General features: G+C 38.0%; 1 protein-coding gene and 1 pseudogene across 4 annotated transcripts; both read right to left on the reverse strand.

Moving 5' to 3' along the window:
* Positions 1-843: 843 nt before the first annotated feature.
* On the reverse strand, positions 844-14,502 carry LOC125220197 (phosphatidylinositol 4-kinase beta 1-like). 4 transcript variants are annotated; one of them, XM_089066189.1, is made up of 16 exons: positions 12,465-14,501; positions 10,678-10,866; positions 10,544-10,592; positions 9,845-9,977; positions 9,282-9,741; positions 9,086-9,166; positions 8,875-8,997; positions 5,872-5,941; positions 5,007-5,104; positions 4,800-4,904; positions 3,193-3,246; positions 2,472-2,615; positions 2,293-2,346; positions 2,108-2,182; positions 1,756-1,839; positions 844-1,653 (listed from the first exon to the last, which is right to left on the reverse strand). In XM_089066189.1, exons 1-16 carry the CDS (start codon positions 14,208-14,210, stop codon positions 1,552-1,554), a joined length of 3,567 nt encoding a protein of 1,188 aa, XP_088922315.1. In that variant the 5' UTR covers positions 14,211-14,501; the 3' UTR covers positions 844-1,551. The 4 variants fall into 4 exon arrangements, 2 of the variants coding, with proteins under 2 accessions (XP_088922315.1, XP_088922316.1); XM_089066190.1 differs by lacking the exon at positions 1,756-1,839 and having other exon boundaries at positions 12,465-14,502; XR_016136028.1 differs by lacking the exons at positions 844-1,653; positions 1,756-1,839; positions 2,108-2,182; positions 2,293-2,346 and adding an exon at positions 3,674-3,754 and having other exon boundaries at positions 2,542-2,615; positions 12,465-14,502.
* Positions 14,503-21,915: 7,413 nt separating this feature from the next.
* Positions 21,916-23,244, reverse strand: LOC148934158 (uncharacterized; annotated as a pseudogene).
* Positions 23,245-24,230: the final 986 nt, after the last annotated feature.

Below are 24,230 nucleotides of genomic sequence, written 5' to 3' on the forward strand. Positions count from 1 at the left end.
AATTTAAAAAATAAAAGAAATTTCAATGAATATAATGTACTTGTGTCCTTTTTTAATAATTTTTATATTTAATTATAAATACTAATTAAGTCAAAATATCATTAATTTGACATTAACCGTTAGTTTTTGACAGAACCGTAAAAAACAGGACCAACCCGACGACAATTTCATTTGTTGATCCGAGTTTCAAAAATTGAATGTTTTAGACCAACTTTAAACATGCTTAGGACAACTTTTGACCTTTAGTCTATCTAAAACAACGTACAACATAATACTCCCTCCGTTTCGCGGTAGTTGAGTTCATTTCATTTTCTGCACCCGTTTTAGAAAAATGATAATAAATAGTTAAAGTGAAAAAAAGTAAAGTAAGAGAAAGAACCTTATTCTGTCACTTACTTACTCTCTCTCCACTTTAACTATTTACTAGTATCATTTTTTTAAAACGAGTGCAGAAAATGAAATAACTCGACCACCGTGGAACGGAGGGAGTACTATTTACTGCATTTGTATGATATTCTGCACCAATTTTCATAAAAAAAAGTACGTAATAAGGTATAAGATCTGCAAAGCCCGAGTCCTCTCGATGCACATTTTCGAACATAATTAGTCAAACTAGAAAACTAATACGTAGAAACGATACTGGATTAGCGCAATCAGTACAATCATTACAGAGAGAACGCAAAGGATTCTTCTTGTTAACAATAACGCCACCAAAAAATCATGTTGCTAATCCATATCCCAAGACAAGTCTCGAGCGAGAGCTCGAACACGTAAAAAATGGAGATGTTCGCAAATGGAGCTGCAACGCGATAATTAACATGTTATATGAGTGTTCGTTCACAGTTGGACGTGTAACCAATTGGTGTCATTCAAACTTGCACATTTCTATCCAAATTAGTATATTGCACTATAAGTGTTAAACAAATTTCAAATTTATACACAAATACAACAGAATGCTAGTTAAGCATTTTGGCATTAAAGAATCAAGGCCGAGGATAGATGCCGGAGAGTTGAAGCCAAGAGAGAGCAGCTTATGATTATAAACAGATCAAAGCTTAATGGCAAGGCGGCAAATATACAGGCAGGCTGAGTTCTAGGCCGAGTTCGTAGCTACACGGATCAATTGGTGTAGCAGACTCAAAAATCATAATCCAGCTTCCGAGTGGCATCTTCAATGAGTTACACTCCACCACATTGTCAATCACTCTGTACAGTATGCCCAACAAAATGTGGATTAAAACGCCGAACCCCTCCTTGAATAATGAAATCTCCAGGTCAGCTGAATCTCTTTTCTTGAAACAACGGAAAATGGTAAAAAAAAAATTACGGTAACTCCTCAATAGCTGTTTCATCAGCAATACTTCGATAGAGAGCACTTCTGCCTCGAAAGTAACAAACTTGCTCACTGACAGAAAAGGCATCCCATGCATCTCCACCACCCATGTTAGCAGTGATGATTTGTCGTAATTCCTCGCTGCCATGAAACCAGATATGCTCAAGCACAAATAAACACAACATCTCCAAGTGAACTATCAAGGGTGTAATCCATGCTCATAATATCCCATTTAACACTCTTTGGTAGTAGTCATACTGACGAGTCCGCCATGCATCCAAGCTACTGCTGATCAGTGAAAGGACCAAAGAGACGCATTGCTGATACAGGAGAACGTTGCTTTGTGAAGGTGTGGACAATAAATAAAGTAATAAATAGATTACAACAAAAGCAATTGTGGGGGGGGGGGGGGGGAATCAAACCTCCTCTGTCAAACTAAGATGAAACCGTTTCCTCAAGTTTTGTATTGTCCGTGGACCACCTTTGAAACAAGGGTAGTCAGAATCCTATAAAGAATGGACAATTGGATCAGAGGCGTTTCTTTTGGTCACAGAGATGAAGGAATGTATTTAGTAAGTTGAGTGGAGAGAGAATAGATTAAGAGAGAGAATAAAGTAGATCAATAAGGAAAAATTTAAATAGGAGAGGGAATGGACTAATATTGTGGGACGGACAAAAATGGAAAAGGAGACTATTGTTTGGGGACTGAGGGAATTTGATTATAATTTTGTTTAGGAAAAGGAAAAAATTTAAAAGAAAATCAGATAATCTCACCTGCAACATCTCTACAAGAAGAATTATGCGCTCTGCATGTTTGCGACACGTTAGAAAACCTTGGATGCATAAAACCTGAAACATATAGGTTGACAACAAAAGATATAAACACCGACAAGCACAATATTGAGACCTGACTCATGCAAAATATTCAACAACCTACAGAGATGAAGTACACCACTTGCCTTAAAATAATCGAAAAATTCACTTGGAACTCCCTCAGCATCAGAGTCCATCACCTAGTACAAGAAAGCAACAATTGTTTTCATTCATAAAGATTTTTAGCTTACAGAACCCAAATGACCTAAAAATGTGCTCATAAGGAAAATATTAGCTTTGTAGCCTGCATGAATTAGTATCTTGCCTCAAGAAGTTCACGGGTTAGTTTAAATGGCGCACTTTCAAAATTTACTCCGCCAGGTGAATTTGAAAGCATGAAGCCAAAATCTATGTGTATGATATGGCCCTCTTCATCCAACAACAAGTTTCCATTGTGCCTATCTTTCACCTGAGGAAAAGCAAATAACTCGTAAAAAGAATGGTAGCAGTTTTAAGCATGAATCAGTGTATATTTTGAGGGGTATATTCTAAGCATGACAGGAAGCCTGGATTCAAATAAGAAAACCCCCAAAATAAGTTTTACTATTAGTTAATTTCTCAAAGGTAAAGAGACCTTTTAAAATAAAAAAAATATGAACTTGTCAGTAAACTTGATAAATGGCATCAATTAAAAACATGCTTGTGACTAGATGCCGAGAAAACAGAAAAAAACCCCAAAATACATTTTATTAGCTAATTTCCAAAGGTAAAGAGACCTTTTAAATTCTAAAAATATGAACTTGTCAGTCAACTTGATTGATGGCATCAATGAAAAACATGCTTATCCCAACATGCGGAGAAAATAGAAAAAACATGCATCATGGAGCAATAACTCAACATATTAATCTAGAAGTAGAATAATGAAGTTTTGACATTCTGGTATTAAATCAGTTATCAATAAATATGCTTATATTTGAACGACGATAGACAACTGATATTAAGCATTGCCTTTTTAGCAGCTGCTCAAGAAAGAAAATGAGGTTTACCTGTAAAAGGTAGCACACTAGAGAGTATCCAGCCATGCTTTCAACAAAGTTCCTCTGCAGTGAAGAAGGAAAGCTCAGAACTACTGAGTCACAAACTAGCTAAAAGAAAATTCATATGAATTCATGTTAAATAAATAAAAGCAGAATAACAAAATTCATTTATAATCATATTGATTTTCTCCACAAACTGGCCCTATGCTAAGAAAAAAGGACCAGTAGTGTGCCAGTAGCCAATATAAATAAATAAATCACATAAATAAGAGACAACTGATTATATTTTTTCACATCTATGTTCTAGATAAATATGATGTTCTCAAGTTATGTTCCTTATCTGAACATGTTCATTGACATTATTTTGCATGTGTTACATGCAAGGTACATACTACATGGGTATGACCCGAAGACTAAAACCAAATCCCAGCCGATGCACATTTATATTCTCAAAACCTACCCTAGTGCAGCAGCAGGTTAGAGACAATACCAGTTTCTAGCGAAGACCGCTGCAGTCTCCAATCATCAAATGTATAAGCGGACATCTATTTACCATCATAAGAATATCAACCTGAAACTTTTAATGAAACTACTTATACCCATAAGTCGTAAAATTACATATAACCCGTCAATCATTATGTCCAAAAGTACACCCTCATATTATTGGAAGTTCATTTAGCAATGAAAGGGGATCATCATGTTATAGAACTAAATTCTAATTAGACTTTTATCATTATAAAACAAAGTAGCCCATGAAGAAGTAGGTAAATATCATATTGAGCAAATTCACTAATCCAGCTCAATAATAGCTCTTGTTTAAAATCCAAGTCAATAAATGATTATATATAAAAACATACCAATGAAGTGAAAATTTAAATCTAATTTTTTTTTATTATAAAATTTTAAAATATTATTATAACTCTTAATTGTAATATAGTGAACATTAATTAGTAATATTAAATTAATGGCAAACACTCTAATGTAACCCAATATTAGCCTTAACCCCTTTCAAAAGTTAACCAATAAATGACTTTACAAAAACAAACCATAGGAATCGATTTATTTTTTCAAATCTAAATTGGCACTCTTGGATGTCGAATTGTTGACCCATGTTAGATTTGAAAAAAAAACAATTCATTATTAATGTTTTCATGAATAATCCTTTATTGGGTTAGATTTGAAAACAAGGACTATTAATTGGTAAGATTGGTGTATTTTCCCAATACTACAAACAAGGGAGGGCATTGTAAATTTGTAATTATTTTGCTAATTTTTGTCCATGAGTGTAGTAAGAGTACATAAGTAGCTCCTAATCTTTTGAAGATCAAGTATGACATCAAATAAACACATACTACCAAGTTTTAATAGCACATCATATATATAAATAATAAAAAAGGACAAGGTCACAAATTTTTGGTTTGATAACTTAATATCTCACAAAGTGATGAAAAGAAAAAAGAAAAGCAAAAATGATATACAGTTGTTCAAAATAATATGGTACAAATGACAAAGCAGTTCAATCATTACATAACTCCTAAACAAGAAATTTCAAAGAACACTACCACAGAGACAAGTTCAGGATTTTTTAAAATGAAACAGGCCAGAAACAGAATTACCTGAGAGAGCTTAAAGCTGGGAGAATTTTCTTCATACTTGGCAACAAAGAAGTCACGCAAACTTGAGATGTTTGGAAATCTACTTTTGATTGAATGAAGTGATGCCTAATGAAAATCAAATTACAGAAGATAAGTTTCGCTCAGGACTCAGGAGACAAGCATTTAATTTAAGTATATTTGATTATATCTATGAAATAGTGCAATTACCGTGTCTGGTATGGTTTCAATGAGAGCTGTATAAGAAGAAGTAACTAAAACTTCATAAGGCCGCAGCCACAGTGGGAGACCAGCCTCCTGGAATATATCTAGCATTGCCAGTTACGAAAAAACCAATCAATATTGGCTAAGGTAGAACATGATAGTCGGAGCAGAAAATGAGAAGAGGACATTCATATCCAACATCATTATTGCACGATTATGAAATTAAACTTGGCCAGATAACCAAGGGAAGTGAAACCAATATAATGAACTCCATGAAATGATTAGATATAAGAAATTCAGAGGTAAATGAGGTGCCTTCATGTGAATATTCCTGATCATCAGAACTTCAGATAATAATTGCCCCTTTGCTCACCTTCATTTTGTAAATCATGACATGATTACTATTTATTTTGCATGTGTGGAAACCAAATTAGTAGCACAAATCAAAAGAAAACAATATGTATGCAACAGCTAAGTCAGTTATATAACTGCTCACAGATGATGCTATTATGATGCCATTATTGAACCCTCACATTAAATGCCTGGATAGGGATTATGAGACCCTCATACCCAATAGGTGAAAACAGGTTTAGAAGTTCTATTCAGATAGTTACTAATACAGTTATACCATCATACCACCTTTCAGTTTTTACAAGATCATCCCTAGATTACTATAGGAAGAGAAATCCTCTATGATGATTTCTCAAACATACTGTCCTAGCAAGTCCAAATCATCAATAGATAAACATTTTAAGTAAGCACACGTGATACTTAAAGACTAATGAATAAGGAACACCTAAAAATAATAGCACTAAGGCCAGTGGACAGACCTAAAAACATGAACCTAATATCTCTGGGAGAGGTCACTTACCATAAAAGTGAGAAATAAGCTGTACAGCCAGGTGTTCCTGCCTACAGTCATCCCCACTCTTCACAATGACCTAAATAAAACAAGAATCAGATAAGTGGGGAAAAGAAATATAATGGTACATGTACAATTACAATGTACTTCCGGTGAAAGGACAAATGTACAAGATTAAGAAGTATGAAAATTATACAGGCACAGTTTGCTAGAAAGAGGGAGAAACAGCAATTTAAAAAAAATCTGGCATACAATATCTAGCGAGAATTGTGAACAAAAAATGACATAATCTTAACGTATTTTGTCTACTCATATCTGATGAAATTATTAATCAAGCAAAGGGATTCCTTGTCAATATACCCAGATAGATCTAAGCTATGAAGTAGAGATCATATATTGAAGTCATTTGGGTGCATAAATTTGAAGTGGCAGCCGTTATACCTTACAGCAGAAATTCAGTACCTATTACTTAAACCTGATATTAAATAAAGGAAATTTTAAATCATGGTTTGCGAGCCCACCCTCAACCCTTCAAATAAGATCTAATAGAATCTGAACCTTCTAGAAAATTGCTGAGCCACCTATTATTTGGTCTGGACTAAGCATACATATCAATTGGATCTTAGTATTCTTTGAGAAAGACACACAGATTCATCCATTTAATTAAGCTCATATCTTGATAAAATTGCTCAGAACACAGTGAGTTTCTAAAATGTCTAAGAATAATAAAAATCCACAAAGACATACTCCCTCCGTTTTTTAAAAATAGGGAGGTTTGAAACGGCACGGATTTTAATGCACAATTTGGTAAAGTAAGAGATAGGGGGAGAAAAATTGGTAAAGTAAGAGAGAGGGAGAGAAAAAAGTAATGGAATTAATGTTAGTGGATCATGGGGTCCACTTTAAGTTGTTATTTGTAGTGGTATAAGTGGTAAACAAATTAATGTTTAGGGGTGTAAAGATTCCTAAAATAGAAAGTTTGAAAGTTGCTATTTTTAAAGAACGGACTAAAATGGAAAGAGTTGCTATTTTTAAAAAACGGAGGGAGTATAAGAAATCATAATTACAAAATGAAAATAACCATAAATGTTTGGAAACAAATTCAATTTAGCAAAATAAGAAAAATATGGATTCATAGGCATCATGAAGAAGGAAGAAAGAGGATTGACAGTTGTGCTGGAGGAAGATGGGCACCCAACAAAATGAAAATAACTAGATGTGGCCAGAAGGAGGAAGGAAAACGTTTTTGAGGCGTGCCTTGGTGTGGTTCAGCAGAAAAACATGTACAAGTCGGCGCTCACATGTTGGGACAGGGCACACGCCTTGACGCCGTTGAGGCAGTCCTAGGCGCACACCTCACGCCCCTGAGTGCAGTGTCAGTGGTTTTAACCAAATTCATGGGTTTAATTTAATTGGACGCTAAATTTAGCCATTAGTGTTGAATGGGCTGCTGACTTAATCTTTAATTAATAAATTAAATAAATAAAAACATGCTTTTAAGTTCTCAAAAATAAAATCCCAACAGAAAGTTAGCCGCTCCCATTCAGAATTCCCGCATCCCTCTACATCCTTCTTCTCCATCGCCCTACAGCAATAAGCAGAGTGTCGGAACTACCGCACCCTCTCCCTCTCCCTCGCCTCTCCATCTCCTTATTCCACATCGCCCTTCAGCAGACCAGCCAGCAGCAAACAACAGTCCGATGTTTTTATGTGTTTTCACATATTATGTGTTTTTCTTAGACTTAAACCTAAGATTTTAACGACTTATGGTGTATAATAAGTGTTAATACCTTATAGTTTTTTTATGTTTTTTCATATATTTGCTACGCTTATGTATTTTATGGAGTACATTGGTTATAATTTTGTGTTTTTATTGATGTATGCCTCGGCCTTACATCTCGGACTGCCTTGAGGCTTACACCCCATGCGGCAGTAGAAAAACGCACCGCCAATTAAAAGTCCTTTACAACATTGGAAAGATTAAGAAGGGGGAACTAAAAGTATAACAAATTATATCCAAACCAAAATCAAGCTGTGCGTAATGCAGAACATTTCCAGCCCTCCACCCATATATAACTCCAATTCATATAGTATTATTGTTCATGATGATTAATCATTAGTCTTATCAGACATGTCTTACTCATTTGATGATCTAATAAAAGGTAGGGTATGTACCAAACTTCAGGCAGGAGTCACATAAATCGCACATTGCCCTATAGGGAACATAGATCTTTCTCAAACACCTCCCAACAGAATATTATCTCAACTAATTATTAATATGGGTTGAAAGATATGATACTTTCAAATTTGGGCTTCTCATATGTGACAATAAAGCAAAAGAAAAGGATCATCTGGAAACCCTTGTCGATAATAGAAACCATAATACCTGGGAAAAGGGTCAATTCCAGGCCATTCAAGATCTATAATACCTACACAGCTACAAACAATTGATCCACATCTGCTACCAGGTTGAATATTTTTTATATTCCATTGCAATGCAGGGGGGAAATCCCCACCTAGATCATAGACACAAATCGCATCTGGTTTATTTCTAGTTCATGGAGCAACTTGAACAGGGTAACAAGCATGCTTCAGAAGATATAGAACCCTTAACAAAATTTCTTTAAACTCCTGTAGTACTTTCCAAGGCGTCAAGCATATGTTTCTATAGATATCTGTGTTATTTTCTGAAAAATTATTCATCAACTTTCTTCATGTGAGACAATTCAACCAATAGATTGTAATTTAACGAGTTAATTCAGTTAATCTGAGTATTAACAAATCCAAGCTATCCTTTCTGATACATTACAAATGGTTGTCTCATGTCATATACAGACACCAGTATCCAGCAGATAGTTAAACAGCTTCAGGGAGACTAATATCTCCCTCACAATAACTATATTTTTTTTCCAGAAAAGACAGCCAAGAATTAGAAAAATCTGCCCCTTTGATGTATGTGCAGTGAAAGTAAAGATTTGTATCATACAGAAGCAAAGAGTTGAGGTAACTTACAGATCGCAAGTCCCACCCAGGTAGTTTTCCATACAATGAGGCATTGCATATTCTCTCCCTCTTAACCTCCCAAAGTTCACCAGCTAATGCATCAGTGACTTTCGGGACACCACCATTAACAGCCTAATAAAATTGCAATATATAATGACAAACCATGAAAACATAGACATGCAATGAAATTAGGCATTTAGATTTTTGAGAATATATTCACCTTTGGTTGTGCATCTGATGAATCCTGGCCAGCCCCTTTCAAAGGAAGCCCTGGAGGTGCTTCTCCTTTCAAAGCAGCAGCCTTTTTTTTGGGAGGGTGGAGATGCAACAAATTAATATCAATATCTCATATAGGAGGGTGACCCATAAAGATCTGCCTGAGTAAAATGAGTTTCACATCTACATGGTAAGATTACCTTGACTTCCTCAATAGCCACAGTGCTTGGAACACGGCGGTGCTCCTTCCGACGAGGTGGATCTTGGTCCACTATGTCATCCATACTAATCCCAGGTTCAGCTGACAAGACAACCCTTACCCATTCTGAACCACATTCATCCTCAGCTTTACATGCATAGTCAGCACCCTCTCTGGTCCAGCTAGCATTAGCAGCAGCAGGCTCAGCATGGTCTAGTTGCTTCTCCACTGAGAAATTAACATGGACAAATTTCACTTTGGCCTCCCATAACTGAGCCATTGCTTGGTCTATAGCTTCAGAGGTAGACCTGGACATCCTATCATAACCAGAATTGTACATATCCTGCCCTGTCCGCAAAGGATAAGCCCATGGTGGTGGCTTTGGCAAAAGGGCATCTCCATTTGCCAACGGAATTCCTCCTCTGGACAGCTTTTGTGAACTCGATGCATCCTTAGAATTACTATTTGAAAAGATCAAGAAAAATTCACACCATTATCATTATCATATGAAAGAAGTCAAACTCCTGTTCCACCTACCTTATTCTGAGAGAAAAAAAAACTCACCTGGGAGCTTCACTCTTCAAAACCTCGACACAGATCAAGTAAGGAGCCTTTTCTCTGGAATTTAGAAGAACAGCTTCATCTTCGGGTATGTGAACCACGCGATACATACCTCTCCCTATTGGAAAGCATATTCCTGGGAGATCATCATATAAACTGTAAATTGAGAAGTGAATCAATCCCCCCCCCCCCCCCCCCCAGTGATAAGAAGACGCTTAAAAAAGGTACAGTTATTTATTTGATTGAAAGACCGGTAAGAGAATAAAAGCAAATATGCAGACCTCATGAGTAATAGACAAAGATGAGAAGAACAACAAATTGTGAAGTAATGTTATTCTAACATTATCAACTCAATAATCTTGAAGACATGTTATTATAACATTATCGACTCAACACAACTATAAATTAATAATCCACAGTTGATTCTACTTCAAAAGCTTCTTGCCCCATAGTTCTTTAAGCACAAAATTTAGGAATTTGCATGCATGCAAGTTTAGCTTGCAAGGGTCATAAAGTATTCATCTAAATGGAGGAAAATATTTAGCATCCGGGATCAGAAAATTTCATCTAAATGGAGGAAAATATTTAGCATCTGGGAACAGTTAAGTGCCCTAGCAAAAAATAAACTATACTTCAAAAATTAGAACAGGTTTTAGTAATAAGGGCAAGCTAATACACCCATACATGATAAATTTCATTTACCTCCACTGTTTTGAGCTTCATCTATATGTGCATTGATCTCTACAAGCGACTGAAACCATTTGAGAACAAAATGTTCATTAGATGGATGAGAAATTTGAGGATTTTGAAGGAAGCAAATAGGAAATTAAGACAACCTCACGAAGAGCAGATTTTCGATCTTCAACAGGAAATATATCGACGAGGCCATAAGATGTCTCACATAATGTTTGAACAAAGTCAAGTGATTCATGATATGTCCCCTTTCTGAACTGTGATGCACTGTTTGGCAGAGGAGGTTTAGCATTTGACTTTTCATTTTGCTGCTTTGGCGAGCCAGGAGAGTTCTGCAAAATGAAATACTTTTGCTATGAAATACTATTGCTATAGCAAGCATTTCATAATAAATCATAGGAATGAATATCTACTAGAAATATATCCAACTCTATACAAATCAAAGAATACCAAAAAGAATATTTTAGACAAACATAAAAATTATATTACAATGACCTCCCTTCTTAGAACATAAATGATACATAAAGATACTCTCAAATATACCCTGAAGAATGATACCTATAATTATCTCAAAAGGTCAAATGCCATGTTTTACCATATTTTGAATTAAGTAATCAAAGAGAGCAGTTGCATTTCATTCAACCATATTAATTTTACCATCATTTTGCATAATCTTCGAGTATACATTATTTATTTCATCTCTAACCTATTCTACCTCACAGACTAACCAAACTCCTGCTCATCAATAGTATTAGAGGGCCTAATCAATTATACGTAAGTCAGCTACATAAACAGAGATTTTGATGATATACATTGAACTAAAGAAGACCCATGACTCAATCAAGAGCAACAGGACACTTCACTGACCTAACATATATCAAACATAGAATACTTCATTTTCCCAGTAAACCAGTACACTGAAAATCAATCACTCATTAGAAAATCAATTAAAATTTAGAAAGTTAACTTACTGCCAGTTGCTCTAGACAGCTATTAATCAATAAAGTATATTTTCTTCCAGGGTAGAGAATCTGGTTCACATTCCTAAGGTAAAATTTATAGTTCAACAGTTTCATCTACTTCCTTTAAAACAAATCCTCGAAATCTATCAGATTATGTTTGCCAGACTTCTTCTGTTAGACTGTTACTAGAGTAAACAAATATCATTTCCCCTTACTTTCTCTCTATATCTGTAACAAGTCTGATTCAGGTCAGGACATTCACATATCATAAACATGTGTGTTCTTATTCTCAGAAACCATTTCAAATGTTAAATATGCCTCCAGCAACAAAGGCTTTTGTATATAAAAACACAACCAATTATTAATCTGATATTACTCCATATTTATAGCCCGGGAAAAAAACTATTCCAAAATATAGATTTCCAAGCTCAAATTAGGAACTACTCCCTCCATTCCATAGTAGTGGAGTCATTTTGCCATTTGGTACGTTCAATGGTAGTGGGTTATTTCCCTTTTTTAGTAAAAGTCAACACATTTCCTCTCACTTACTTTACTCACTCTTACTTTATTCTCTCTTCATCTCTCTACCTTTCTCATTTCCTACTTATTCTTCCTTTACTTAACTCACTTAACACATTTTTTCTTAAATCGCGTGCAGAAATGAAACGCCTCAACTACCGCGGAACGGAGGGAGTACTAAACTTCACTAATTACTCTTGACACCAATAATCACACCAAGAGTAACAACTATTTCAAAATATAGATGTCCAAGCTAGAATTGGGAATTTCACTAATAATTACACCCAGAGCAACCAATTACTTTGAAGATGACAACCAAAAAAAAGTACAGGTCTTAAAAAAAATTCATAGTTGGAATGTTTCAGGGTCTTATTTAAATAGAGGGAACAACTGATCATAATCGACAAATATATCATCACATGGAAAGCATGAAATAAAAAGGAACAGACCATTTTGTTCTTTCTGGAGCCATAGAGTTCAGAATCCTCAACAGAGCGGTCACGATCCTTGAACAACTTTCGGAAAAAGTTCTCCGTTCCAGGACTGCTTTCATGCACATTACTGTTATTGCAGTTAGAATCTTCCCTTGAAGCTTTGGAGTCTTCTGGATGAACACGAGGCGACCTACGGAAAAGCGAAAATTCCGGTTGTTCATCGTCTTCACCATTTGCATGTCCCTTCCTGTCCTCATCTTTCCACTCCAAATCTTTCTTGTCTTCAAAATTTTCTTTGAACAGTTTCTTGAAAAACCCTTCTTTATCAGGATCATCACATGACTTTGATGCTCTTTCCAAATCATCATATTTATCACTACCATCTTTTCTCTCCTCAAATTTGTCCTTGAATAGCTTTTTGAAAAACCCTTCCCTTTCATCATCTTCTAGAGGTCTGTACAAAGTTTTTTCCTCTGCATCACTTTTACTCTCCCGAAACAACCGTTTCAAAAAACCATCTGAGCTAGTGCTAACTTCCTCTTCATCTTTACCACTCAAAATCCTGCGAAAGAAACCATCTTTCTCCGAATCATCATCATCCTTATCAACTGACTGTTTCGCATCTTCATCTCGACTGCTACTCAATAACCTCTTGAAAAAACCAGCTTCTTTCTCATGCTCCTCCTCATTTTTACTTTTATCCACTGACTTCTTCATCTCCGCATCCCGACCATCCCTTAACAACCTCTTAAAAAACCCACTTTCCTTCTCAGGTTCCTTCTCATTCTCCTTAGCCACTGATTTTCTTGCATCATCATCCCGACTATCCCTCAACAACCTCTTGAAAAACCCACTTTCCTTCTCGGACTCCTCATCAAACTCTTTGTCCTTATCGCTTGACTTTCTAACATCCTCATCCCGGCTATCCCTTAACAACTTTTTAAAGAATCCACCTTCCTTGTCAGGCTCATCATCTTCCTTCTCCACCGACTTCCTAAACAATAGAGCATCCCGAACCTTGGTCCCTGGGATGAACTTCTTAAAAAGTTTATTACTCTCTGGCGATCCCAATACCTTACCACCATCATCCTGGGATATTGTGTTTCCCGACGAGGGTGAAAATGAGAAAGACCGCAATGGTGATGTACTACTCGGAGGTGAAGATGTCAAAGACAGCAACTTCTGTTTAGAAGACAACAACCTATTCAACACTGGATTCTTACCGATAGGACTAATACTAGTACTATTGATATTATTACTAGAAGATGACATAAAACCACTACTCCTCGTTAGAGGTTTAATCAAAGGAGGCCATTCACCCATCAAAGTAGCTGCAAACTGGCACTTCTCCTGAATCCTACTAATCCCCTCGTTATCATCTACATCTTCCAACTCTGCCATCAAAAACCAGTGTACTTTAAGTGCAATTTTGAGGGATCTCGAGCATATATCGATGACAAACTTATCGAGTGAAGGGCTAGGCTTGTGGATTAACATATAGCAAATTTGAAACAAGTAGCTCTCGATGCCGGAGAGAGGAAGAGTGTACATCCGGTTGCACAAGTAATCCCTGACCCCGGGATGATCGTGCTTGTAGAGATAGCTGACCGCGATCCATTCGCAGAAAAAGGCCGAATCGAAGAACCTAATCAGCCACCCGCTCTCACCGATGCTCTCACTGGTTGGAATCGTCCGCGTCACCTCGCGAGGTGACTCAGCCCGCTCGCCGAAGGCACGCGTCAATCCCAGTAGCCTCGACATCGTCAAATCCTTTTTCTCATCATCAATCAATCTCAATTCAAAAACCCCTGATTTTGAGAATTTGAAGTGATATCCCCTCAGGTGCAGAATTGAAGATGAGATAAACAAAGAGAATTGGAAATTTGGGGTTGCGACCGGCGCCGTGAAACTGGCCGGCAGCAGGGGTATAATGGGGATAGTAGTGGGAGGAGGAGGTGGCAGTGGTGCTAACGTGCGCGGAGAGTGCTCCGAGGGGGGATTCAACTTAATTTAATCTTTTTTTTCAATTTTCAAGTTGGCGAGTGTATGAAAGGCCTATTGGCTTTCAAAATAAAATGGAATAAATATCGATTTCAAATACTCTGTGATTTTAAAATGTCAGAATTTTGATATACATTCGCCCAAAACGTTGGAGAGACCTATTGGAAATTTTCTACTCCCCTTTCTATACTAGTAAAATCATTTTGTTATTTTAGTACATTTTATGACTGACATTTTTTTATACGATACGATAATATGACACGAACCTGCACAAAGTTAACACGATACGAACACGCACGTTGAGGATTTGGGTCCTTGTCAACCCAATAAGAACCCGAGGATAACAGGTTGGGACGGGTCGGGTATGGATCGGTGATGCACTTTTTATTATTACTAAAAATACCTGCAAGTATACAGGGTAGATCTAGTATAGCTAAAGGTCAGTATCGGGTTGTCGAACACGGGGAATATAATTGCAACTGACTATTACTCCCTCCGTCCCACATTACTTGAGTCATTTCTTTTTTGCACTCGTTTTGAAAAATAATATTAATAAATAGTTAAAGTGGAGAGAAAGAAAAGTAAGAGAGAGAATAATGTTGAGAAGAGTCTTAACTATAGTATTCTCTTTTTTACTTTATTTTTTCTCCACTTTAACTATTTATTATTATTTTTTCAAAACGAGTGCGAAAAAAAAGTGACTCAAGTAACATGGGACGGAGGGAGTATGTACTAAGCGTCAAATACTATCTAGGGAAACAAAAGAATTTTGGAGTTTTGAAAATAAAAATAATTAAAAACAAGAAAACAACTAATTGCAATTAAATCACAAAGATAAAGTATGAGAGATAAGAGAATTCTAGGGATGTGCGTTCACAATTATGGTTATACAAATTCCAACTACAATACCCTAGCACAGTTTATACTTCGATAGAACGAGTCACACAAGTTATGCTCATGCGGTACAAGCGTAGATTAGACTAGGGTTGTCAATCCTAGATTCGTAACTCCTAAAAGCTCCTAAGACCCTTGAAAAGTCATCACTCTCAATTAACAGTGTCGTTTTAAGGGAAGCTAATTGCAGTGTCTATTAAGTGGATCTAACTCGTCAACCTCCTCTCACGATTATGTAGCAAGTTATATTAAATCTGCATCAGATGTGTCACTCAAACATGCAGTATTACGGAACAACTTAAGGAAGAAACGAAGTAAAACGGATATTAAATAGAAAAACGGAACTGTATAAACCAATTAGAATTACTAACACATCCCTAAAATCCTATGAATTTAGTTACAAATGAAAGAATAAGCTAAAAACATAGATTGTAGGGAAGTCAATAAGAAAATAAGAACGAAAGCAATTAAAACCCAAAGGTTGAATTCTCGTAGCCTTGATCTTCTCTAGATTCCTTCTTCAACCCCTTGCATAATGAAAAACTCTCAAATTTATGCTATGGAATTAATTGGCAAAAGATGAAGGGTGAAAGATTAGGGTTGGAGGAGGAGCTATGAAAGCTCCCCTTTTTGGAGCTATGGAATGGTTAATTCTATGAATGAGGTTATGGGGTATATATAAGCTTGAGAAAGATTTAAATTTGGTAATAAGTTTTCTCCAAGCATTAGGAAAGATAGAATTTTCGTGCCCCATAGTAGAAGGAAAAGATTTGGCTTCACAAGGTAATATCTTCTTTCCTTCTTTAAATTTCCATCTAGACTGCATTTGACAGCTTTGCGCGACTTTGGTAGAACGGCCATAACTTTCTCCACAGAACTCTGATTGAGGTGATCTTGGTACCATCTTGAAGCTCTTTTCAAGACGAAGAGAATGAAATATAGAAAACCCTGATCGGACTTTTGAATGCCAAAAAATTGAGTTTGAACACAGCTGTCGTGCATCAACTTCGGAATAAATCGATTACCACAATAAAAGTTTTGTGGAAAAGAAAAAAAAACCACGGACAAGAAAAAGCAATATGGGAGCTAGAAGAGAAAATGAAAGAAAAATATCCCGAGCTTTTGCCTAGATATTTTCTAAATTTCGGGACGAAATTTCTTTTAAGGGGGGTAGAATGTAACAGCCCGAACTTTCGTACCTTATTATTATTACTATTACCATTATTATTAGCCTAAAGATAAAAAAAAATTAATAATATAAATGATCGTTGTAGTATTCGAAACCTGCCCTTTACGTTTACAATAACCGATCTTGGAATTATAAATAATAGTTGCTTCGTTCTCAAACGAACATCTCAAATACAACTAAAAAAAAAGGTAACACCATATGAAAGTTTCAATGTCCGGCACATCTCCGAAGTCCGCTAAAGTACTATTATACAAATTAAACAAATTCCTAATCTATTACAATTAGAGAGTCCAGGCAGCCCACTCAACGGTCGTACTTGTCCTCCAAGGAAGTCCGGTACATCAACTGAGATAACCATGGATGTTAGTTTTCCTACATAAGAGAAGTAGAGAAAGTAAGATACAATTAACTATTAATTCAAAACATTAAGTCACTAGTGTAAGATGCAACTGCAGTAAGGAAGAAGCTTCATATCTTTCTATACAAATGGGCACTTAATGATAATGTAGAAGGAATCAACGGCTCATAAGCTCTCTCCATTCTCAAAACAACGTTTGGCCTTAGGATCATCAAAAGAGAAAAATATCTCTAACATACCAAATATAATTTACAAGTTAAACCTCCCCACGTTAAACCTCCCCCAAGTTTACTCTCCCCACTTGCATAAGTAGCTTGCGAAGGAATTTAAGGGAACAAGCCCCATTCCAAAAATTCTCATCACACACACATAGCATAAAAGAGTCCGAGGGGGAGTTGCTGATAATTGGAGGATCAAATCAAGTCCCCAATCCAAACACTTTTCACACACAAACAGTAAGTCCCAAGCCTCTCTCTCTTTTCTTTAATGTATGAACAAGCATATGCATATAATTTGAAACTAGAATCCGTCACAACAAGTTTAACAACATATTCCATCATTGAAACTTCCAAATAGCATTTAGCAAGCAACAACATAATTATTCAAATATCACCAAATGCATAAAGTAGCCAACATAAGTCCTATAATCATAATAACACACAGTTTGAAGACTTATCTCCTCAGACACGAATTTGCCGGATTCCGGCGAATGGACTTTTAGGCACCCCATCGACACGAGGACAGTCCCACAATCCCGATATGTCACCAATTCAATGATTTCAAGACCTTTACACATCTACAAGTTAAAAAGACCAAATTTTGAAATTCAAGATTTAATCTTTAGAAATAAAACAAAAAGGGGGAAATGATAAAAATTGGGCATACCTTACCTTTCGGAAGTTCGGCGAGGAGACGGAGACTGTGGTGGCTTCGGAGAACTGCTCCGGCAGCGCGAGGAACGGAAAGGGCCGGAGCCGCCGCTTGTGCATGCACATTGGCGGCGGCGGCAGATCTGGAAATTGAGGAGGGAGGCGGTGGATCGGTGTAGCCGGCGGCGGTGGAGAGAGAGAAGCCGAGAGGGAGACCGATAGGAGAGAAGGGGCAACGAAGCTATTTCTGAAATTGGGGAAAATTAGGAGAAAGAGAGAGAAGAGGGAGAGACGAGAGAGAGAGGGAGATGAAGAGGAGGAGAGAACACCGCCGGAGGAGTCGGCGGCGGCGGCGCTGGAGGGAGGTTGGCCGACGGTCAGCAGCAGGCAGGAAGGGGAGAGCTTTTTTCCTATTCTTTGATAGTCACGGTGGAATGAGGAAGGAGAAGCATTTAGTTGTTAGTAATGGGATAATTCTTCTTTTGTTCTAGCTTGGTAATAGCATTCCATTTTAATGAAGAACAATAGATTTGTTCCCAGTTAGGGAATGACGCATAAAGGTTATGCGTCTTTATAAGTAAAACACATATCTGTTATGCGTCTTTATTTAATGACGCATAAGTGTTATGCGTCGTCGCGTAAAAACACACAAAAAATTAGCGTTTTGGAGTGACGCACAACAATTATGCGTCTTTATTTAGTGACGCATAAGCATTATGCGTCTGACGTTAGTGACGCATAACCATTATGTGTCTTTCATTAGTGACGCATAAGGGTTATGCGTCTTCCAGTCGCGATTTAAAATCGGCCGAACAGAGGCAAAAACACATTTCGAACAGAGGCAGCGAGCAGCGAGCAAAGTCGCGATTTTCCATCTTCTCCGGCGCAATTGTCCATCTTTTCCGACGAATTTCAAACATATTTCGGTATTTGTTCTTCAATTTGGCTACATTTATCCCTTATTTCTTAATTTCTGTATGTTTTCCCTAATTTAACAAAGTTAGGGTTTAGGATGAAATTGATGAAATTTCTGACGATTTTTGTTGTTTTGTTGCCTATTTGTGTGTTTCACATGTATATAATTAGGAAGTGATTCAATTTTTGATGAAGTTGGATTGTTGAAGTTGAATTTTTTTGATTAAGTTGAATTGAAGTGTGTTTTTCAGTTGTAGTTGCAATTTAAGTTGGATTGTTGAGTTTTTATGATTAAAATTGAATGTTGATTAAGTTGGGTGATTATTTTGGGTGATTATTTTGAACTTAAGAATGTTGGAATGTTGATTCAATTTGGGTTTATAGTTTATGATTATGTTGGAATGTTGATTCAATTTGGGTTATTATTTTGAAGTAGATGGCATCTTCAAGTTCTGAAGAACAGTTATGTTATGGACCCGAGCATCCATCATTACTCTTTCATCAAACCGAACACATTTCAGCCTCCTTGTTGGCGAATGGCACATCAAATGTGTTTAGAGTTCGTCGGACGGAAAGTAAGGTCTGGACAGTGCAAATACATCCAACTGTGAAACATTGGCTTGATGTATGGGGTTTCAAAGGCTTGTTGGAATGTGGAAGGCCGATGAGGATAGACAACGAGCTTATCACTGCCTTGATCGAGCGCTGGAGGCCTGAGACACACTGTTTCCACCTACCAGTTGGAGAGGTTACTGTAACCTTACAGGATGTGCAAAGCTTGTGGGGCTTGAGAGCAGACGGTCGTGTTTTCACTGGCCGTGACTACCCTATCGGATATGACGATTGGCCCAGCAAGTGTCGAGATATGTTAGGATGGATACCTGACGTAGAAAATGAAACGAAGCAGGGCGGTTTGTTAATGACATCTCTTATCCACCAAACGACGATACCTTTGGAAGATGGGCTGTATGATTATGTATACATGCAAAGGGCACGTATTCATGTGCTGATCTTGTTAGGGGGTCTTATTATACCGGACACCACAGGGTGCAAGGTCCCCTTTTATGTGGTTGAATGCCTTTGACGATGCCTTTGACGTGTCTAGTATCAGTTGGGGTAGCGCTGCCTTAGCGTTTCTGTATCATTATTTATGCGAGACATCTATAGGCAGACAGAAAAGAGATGTGGGTGGACCTATGGTTCTTTTGCAGCTATGGGTGTGGGAAAGAATGCCCACATTGAGGCCATCCTTTTTGATATCGCCTATGCACACGCCGTATACCCCGTCTGGAGCCAAGTAATGTAGTTTTTACATTAACTCACTTAACTATGTTTCTTTGTTAACTTTTGACATAAATGTTTTGTATAGGTGGCACGGAGTTACTGAAATTGGAAATGCTCCCCGATATTCAGTAGCTCATTATCGTGATCAGTTATCACTGATTCGTCCCGGTCAGGTGAAATTTATTTTTTTTGGGTTAGTTAATGAATTTACTATTTTCTAAACTATGAAATTAATTTTGATATTTATATTATTTTTTTGTAGTTTGTGTGGACACCGTATACAAATTGTATCCTGCCTGATTACTGCATTGATTCGACTGCATCATTCTTGTGCGACACTTACTTGGTGTGTTGGTCATTTGTCGAGGCACACGAGGCTAGACGAGTTTGCCGACAATTTAACCGCTACCAAGGTATTCCTGAGTATCGTGATAGGATGCTAGGTAATGCGGGACATTTGTCTAAAAGTCACCGCCGTGGGAGGGAGGGTGCTGATTGGGCAAAGATACATAAATTCTACATAGATGAATGGGATTTGAGACACGATAGGTCCCAATCAACTTTTCACCATGCAACGGCGTCCATGGAAGGTTCCTGTCATCCGGGCTATATGGCTTGGTACAATAGGATCACAGTGTCGTACCTAGTTCAACCTGGGACGCAGTCAACAGTTGGGATGAACGAGTCAGCCTCTTCGTTGAAGTTGACGGTATGTTATGTTTTTGTATATAAAAATGTATTTAGTTTGATGTTTGTTTAGATTGATTGTATAGATTGATTGTAATGATTATATATTTGTATTATCTAGGTTGAGGCCCTTCAGGGGATATGGCATTTGACCTCTGAACACGACAACGACCCTCGGTTACGGCAGATCCGAGAAATTGTTGTTGAGGCCCTTCATGCGATGAACCACATTGATGTGATGGAGTATCCAGCTTCGCAACGGAGAAATGTGGCCATGCCGCCACGCCCACCAACTTCTCTTCGTCATGGATTGCCGGGTGTTCGGACGGGTGGACACGACACCATAGGTTGACGCAGCCACAGCAGCCACAGCCCGAGTATACGGTACCATCGCCACTGCATCCAGAATATGATCCCCCAGGTTGGACTGTCTACCCAGGGTCACAGTCTCAGTTGAGTGGTGCAAGCCACGAGCACTCGCAATGGGGAGCACGATCATCATGTGACTCATTCTTTGGCGGTGGGTCTGATTGGAACGCAGCGCTAGCAGGACGTGATCCATACTTCCAGAATTATCAATTCATGGATCCGGTTGGGGAAGAAGAAGGCGAGGACGAAGAGGATGAGGGCGATGAAGAAGAGGGTGGGGAATCAGGGAGTGAGGAAGATGATGAAGTAGTAATATCTCGACCACCCACCGAGGGATCGTCACGACCAACAATGAAGAGTTCATCAAGTAAGATTGGGAAGGCTATGCATAATGTATTGAAAGGGTTTTCAACAAGGAAGAACAAAGGGAAAGCTCCAACAAAATTCACGCCTTCGGGGAAATAGGTGTTTGATAGGGGCTTCATTTGTATCTTTAGTGTGAACTTATATGTTTTAATTCTTGCAATTTTAAGGTAAATTCTTGGAAATTTTTTACAAAATTGACAATACAAAGTATCGATTGTCAAATAATCATTCCACCTGGATACATAAAAATGACAATAATATTCATATGACATAATAACTGTCAACAAAAGTCAATATAATAAGTGTCAACAACATTTACCACAAAATGTTGATAAATAAACATAGTAACTGTCCAAAAGATCCACCATCAGTTTCTGCAGCAAAAAACAAACATCAACGATATTCAGCTTCGAAGCCATGCCTTCTCTTGTTAGCTGTTCCTGCAAATCAACAAAAATAGTCAATAAAAAAACTAATAGCTCTCAAATGCACAACTCAATCAATGCCAAAAGCTAGGAAATATATACCACGAAATTACTGAACAGCACCGTCTGTGCAATTTCTTCGGTCATGCCCCTTTTTCCCGCAATTTCTGCAACGGCGGGGAGCTCTCGGTTCATCGTCCTCGCGGACATCCATTTGATTACGTATCCTCCTTCTTCTAATTCGGCCACGCCTTCTAGGAATCAACTGCTGGGGGGTGATGCGCAATTTCCATGGAGGTTCAATCCAATAATCTTCGTGTCTTGGTACATCAAATGAATTTTCACCATAGTACTGTGATCTCCATATACTTAGGTAGTAGGACTTATCTATAAGGTCAATCATGACGTGACCTCTGTCTCTAGCAACTTTACAACCATGTGAACAAGGAATTCTCCACGTCTGCCACTTACCACAACTACACGTCGACTCCAGATACCTGAATTTTTGTACATTGTTGCCCTTTGACACTCCATTTTCTATTCTTCCTCGAGTTCGGACATGATACTTCCCTGTATCTCGGTCAACTACAGTAATGTAATGTTTTCTCCCCTTTGAGTCATTCCTAGCAAGCATGTCCCTCGCTCACGGGGTTAACTCACCTTCAGTGTGTTCAATTGTTGTCTTCTTCTGCACCCACCATTTCACCGTCCTCCAAAATGTCAAATCAACCAAAGCTCTAATTGGCAACTCTCTAACACCCCGCAACACGTTGTTGTAGCACTCCGACATGTTTGTTGTGGCCACCCCCCATCGAAGTGTGCCATCGTAGCATAGTGACCAACATTATTTTGTAATCCTATCAAGCATTCATATCGCACCACGACTGACATCAGATAGTGCTCGACTTCTTCTGTCAAATTTACGTACCTGAGTACTGACCCCTAACTTCCAGATCATGGCCTTCAAACTGGGGCCCTTGTGCTTCTTCAACACATTTGCCCTCACATGAACCAAACAAAATTTGTGGTGTATCTGCGGGGCCCTTGTCATGATTTCAGACTCCATTGCTTTGAAGATTCCTTTATGCCTATCTGATATAATGCACACCTCCCTCTCGTATTTCACCACATGAGTTCTTACATGATCCAAAAACCACGATCAACTGTCATTGGTTTCTTCATCCACCACAGCATATGCAATAGGCAAGCATGTCTTGTTAGCATCAAAACCACAAACAACAAGCAACTTACCTTTAAATCTTCCTCGGAGGTGAGTCCCGTCTATTGTTAACACCGGTGCAGCCTTCTGGAAAGCATGTATTGCATGCCCAAATGCCCAGAAAACATAGTTGAACACATTTGTACGTCTCTGACTCAACAGCTCGTTGTGCTTCCACTCAACAATTGTGTCTGGATTCTGTGACTGGAGTTCAAACATGTAGCTTGGCAACTGCTTAAATGATTCCTCTCATCCACCATATACAAACTCTATAGCCTTTCTCTTTGCATACCATGCCTTCTTATAACTGATTGACACACCAAATCTGTCTTGAACATCAGCTATTATTGAGAAGACCTTGAAATCGGCACATTGTCGCACATGATGTCGAATACACAGAGCAATCATTGCCGATGAGAAGTTAGCATGATCTCTGTTAGCACGATGGCCTACACAAGTATGTCGCTCCACCCACTTTCTAACTTCCCACATATCGTCATGTGCCCTTTGAGTAACTGAAACCTCCCACTTACATTCCCTCGCTTTTTCAGCGTCGGTGGTGCTGATGATGCCTATACCTGTTGCTGTCGTTCCTGCTGGAAATTTGCATACGGCATGCCACCTTCTTAATTTGCTCTCGACGACCTTAAACTGTTTTTCCTGCCACAAACTCCACATAGTTATAGCAGTCTTCACATGAAGCTTCGAATCAAATTTTGTTCCCAACACAATCCGATGCGGCTCATTCTCATCCCAATACAAATTGCTGTGTTCATTATCAACACCATCATCAGATACTCCAGAAGGACGACTTGGTAATTTGCGAAAGAATTTCAACCCTCTAGTGTTGTATTCCGGAAGTGGTTGTTCACCTTGTACAACAGGTTTACATGGTATTAGCTCATCATCAGAAGAACCATCACCATCATCAGAAGAACCATCACCATCACAGAGATCGGGTTCTGGCTCAGTATCAGATAGTATTGTTGGCTCATTAAGAACATCTGCTACATCTACCTCATCATTCAATCCACCACCAACATCAACAACATCTACAACATCTCTCTGCTCATTCATACTATGATCAAAGTTCATATGTTCACCCCTCGCAGATGATCCAATACCACAATCAGAGCTCAAAAGTTCAACCCTCGCAGATGATCCACTACCAAAATCAACAACTGGTGGGATTTCTGAACTTCTAA

The sequence above is a fragment of the Salvia hispanica genome, chromosome 1 (assembly GCF_029641045.1).
Source record: "Salvia hispanica isolate PSC_SH4W2 chromosome 1, Shi_PSC_v1, whole genome shotgun sequence".
In the NCBI taxonomy this organism is placed as follows: domain Eukaryota; kingdom Viridiplantae; phylum Streptophyta; class Magnoliopsida; order Lamiales; family Lamiaceae; genus Salvia; species Salvia hispanica.

Coding starts and splice junctions, on each gene's coding strand:
- LOC125220197 (XM_089066189.1), bottom strand. CDS start 14,210: ATGTCGAGGCTACTGGGATTGACGCGTGCCTTCGGCGAGCGGGCTGAG. Junction 9,978..10,543: donor TGAAGCTCAAAACAGTGGAG/GTAAATGAAATT, acceptor ATGATCTCCCAG/GAATATGCTTTCCAATAGGG. Junction 9,167..9,281: donor TGGCTATTGAGGAAGTCAAG/GTAATCTTACCA, acceptor CCCAAAAAAAAG/GCTGCTGCTTTGAAAGGAGA.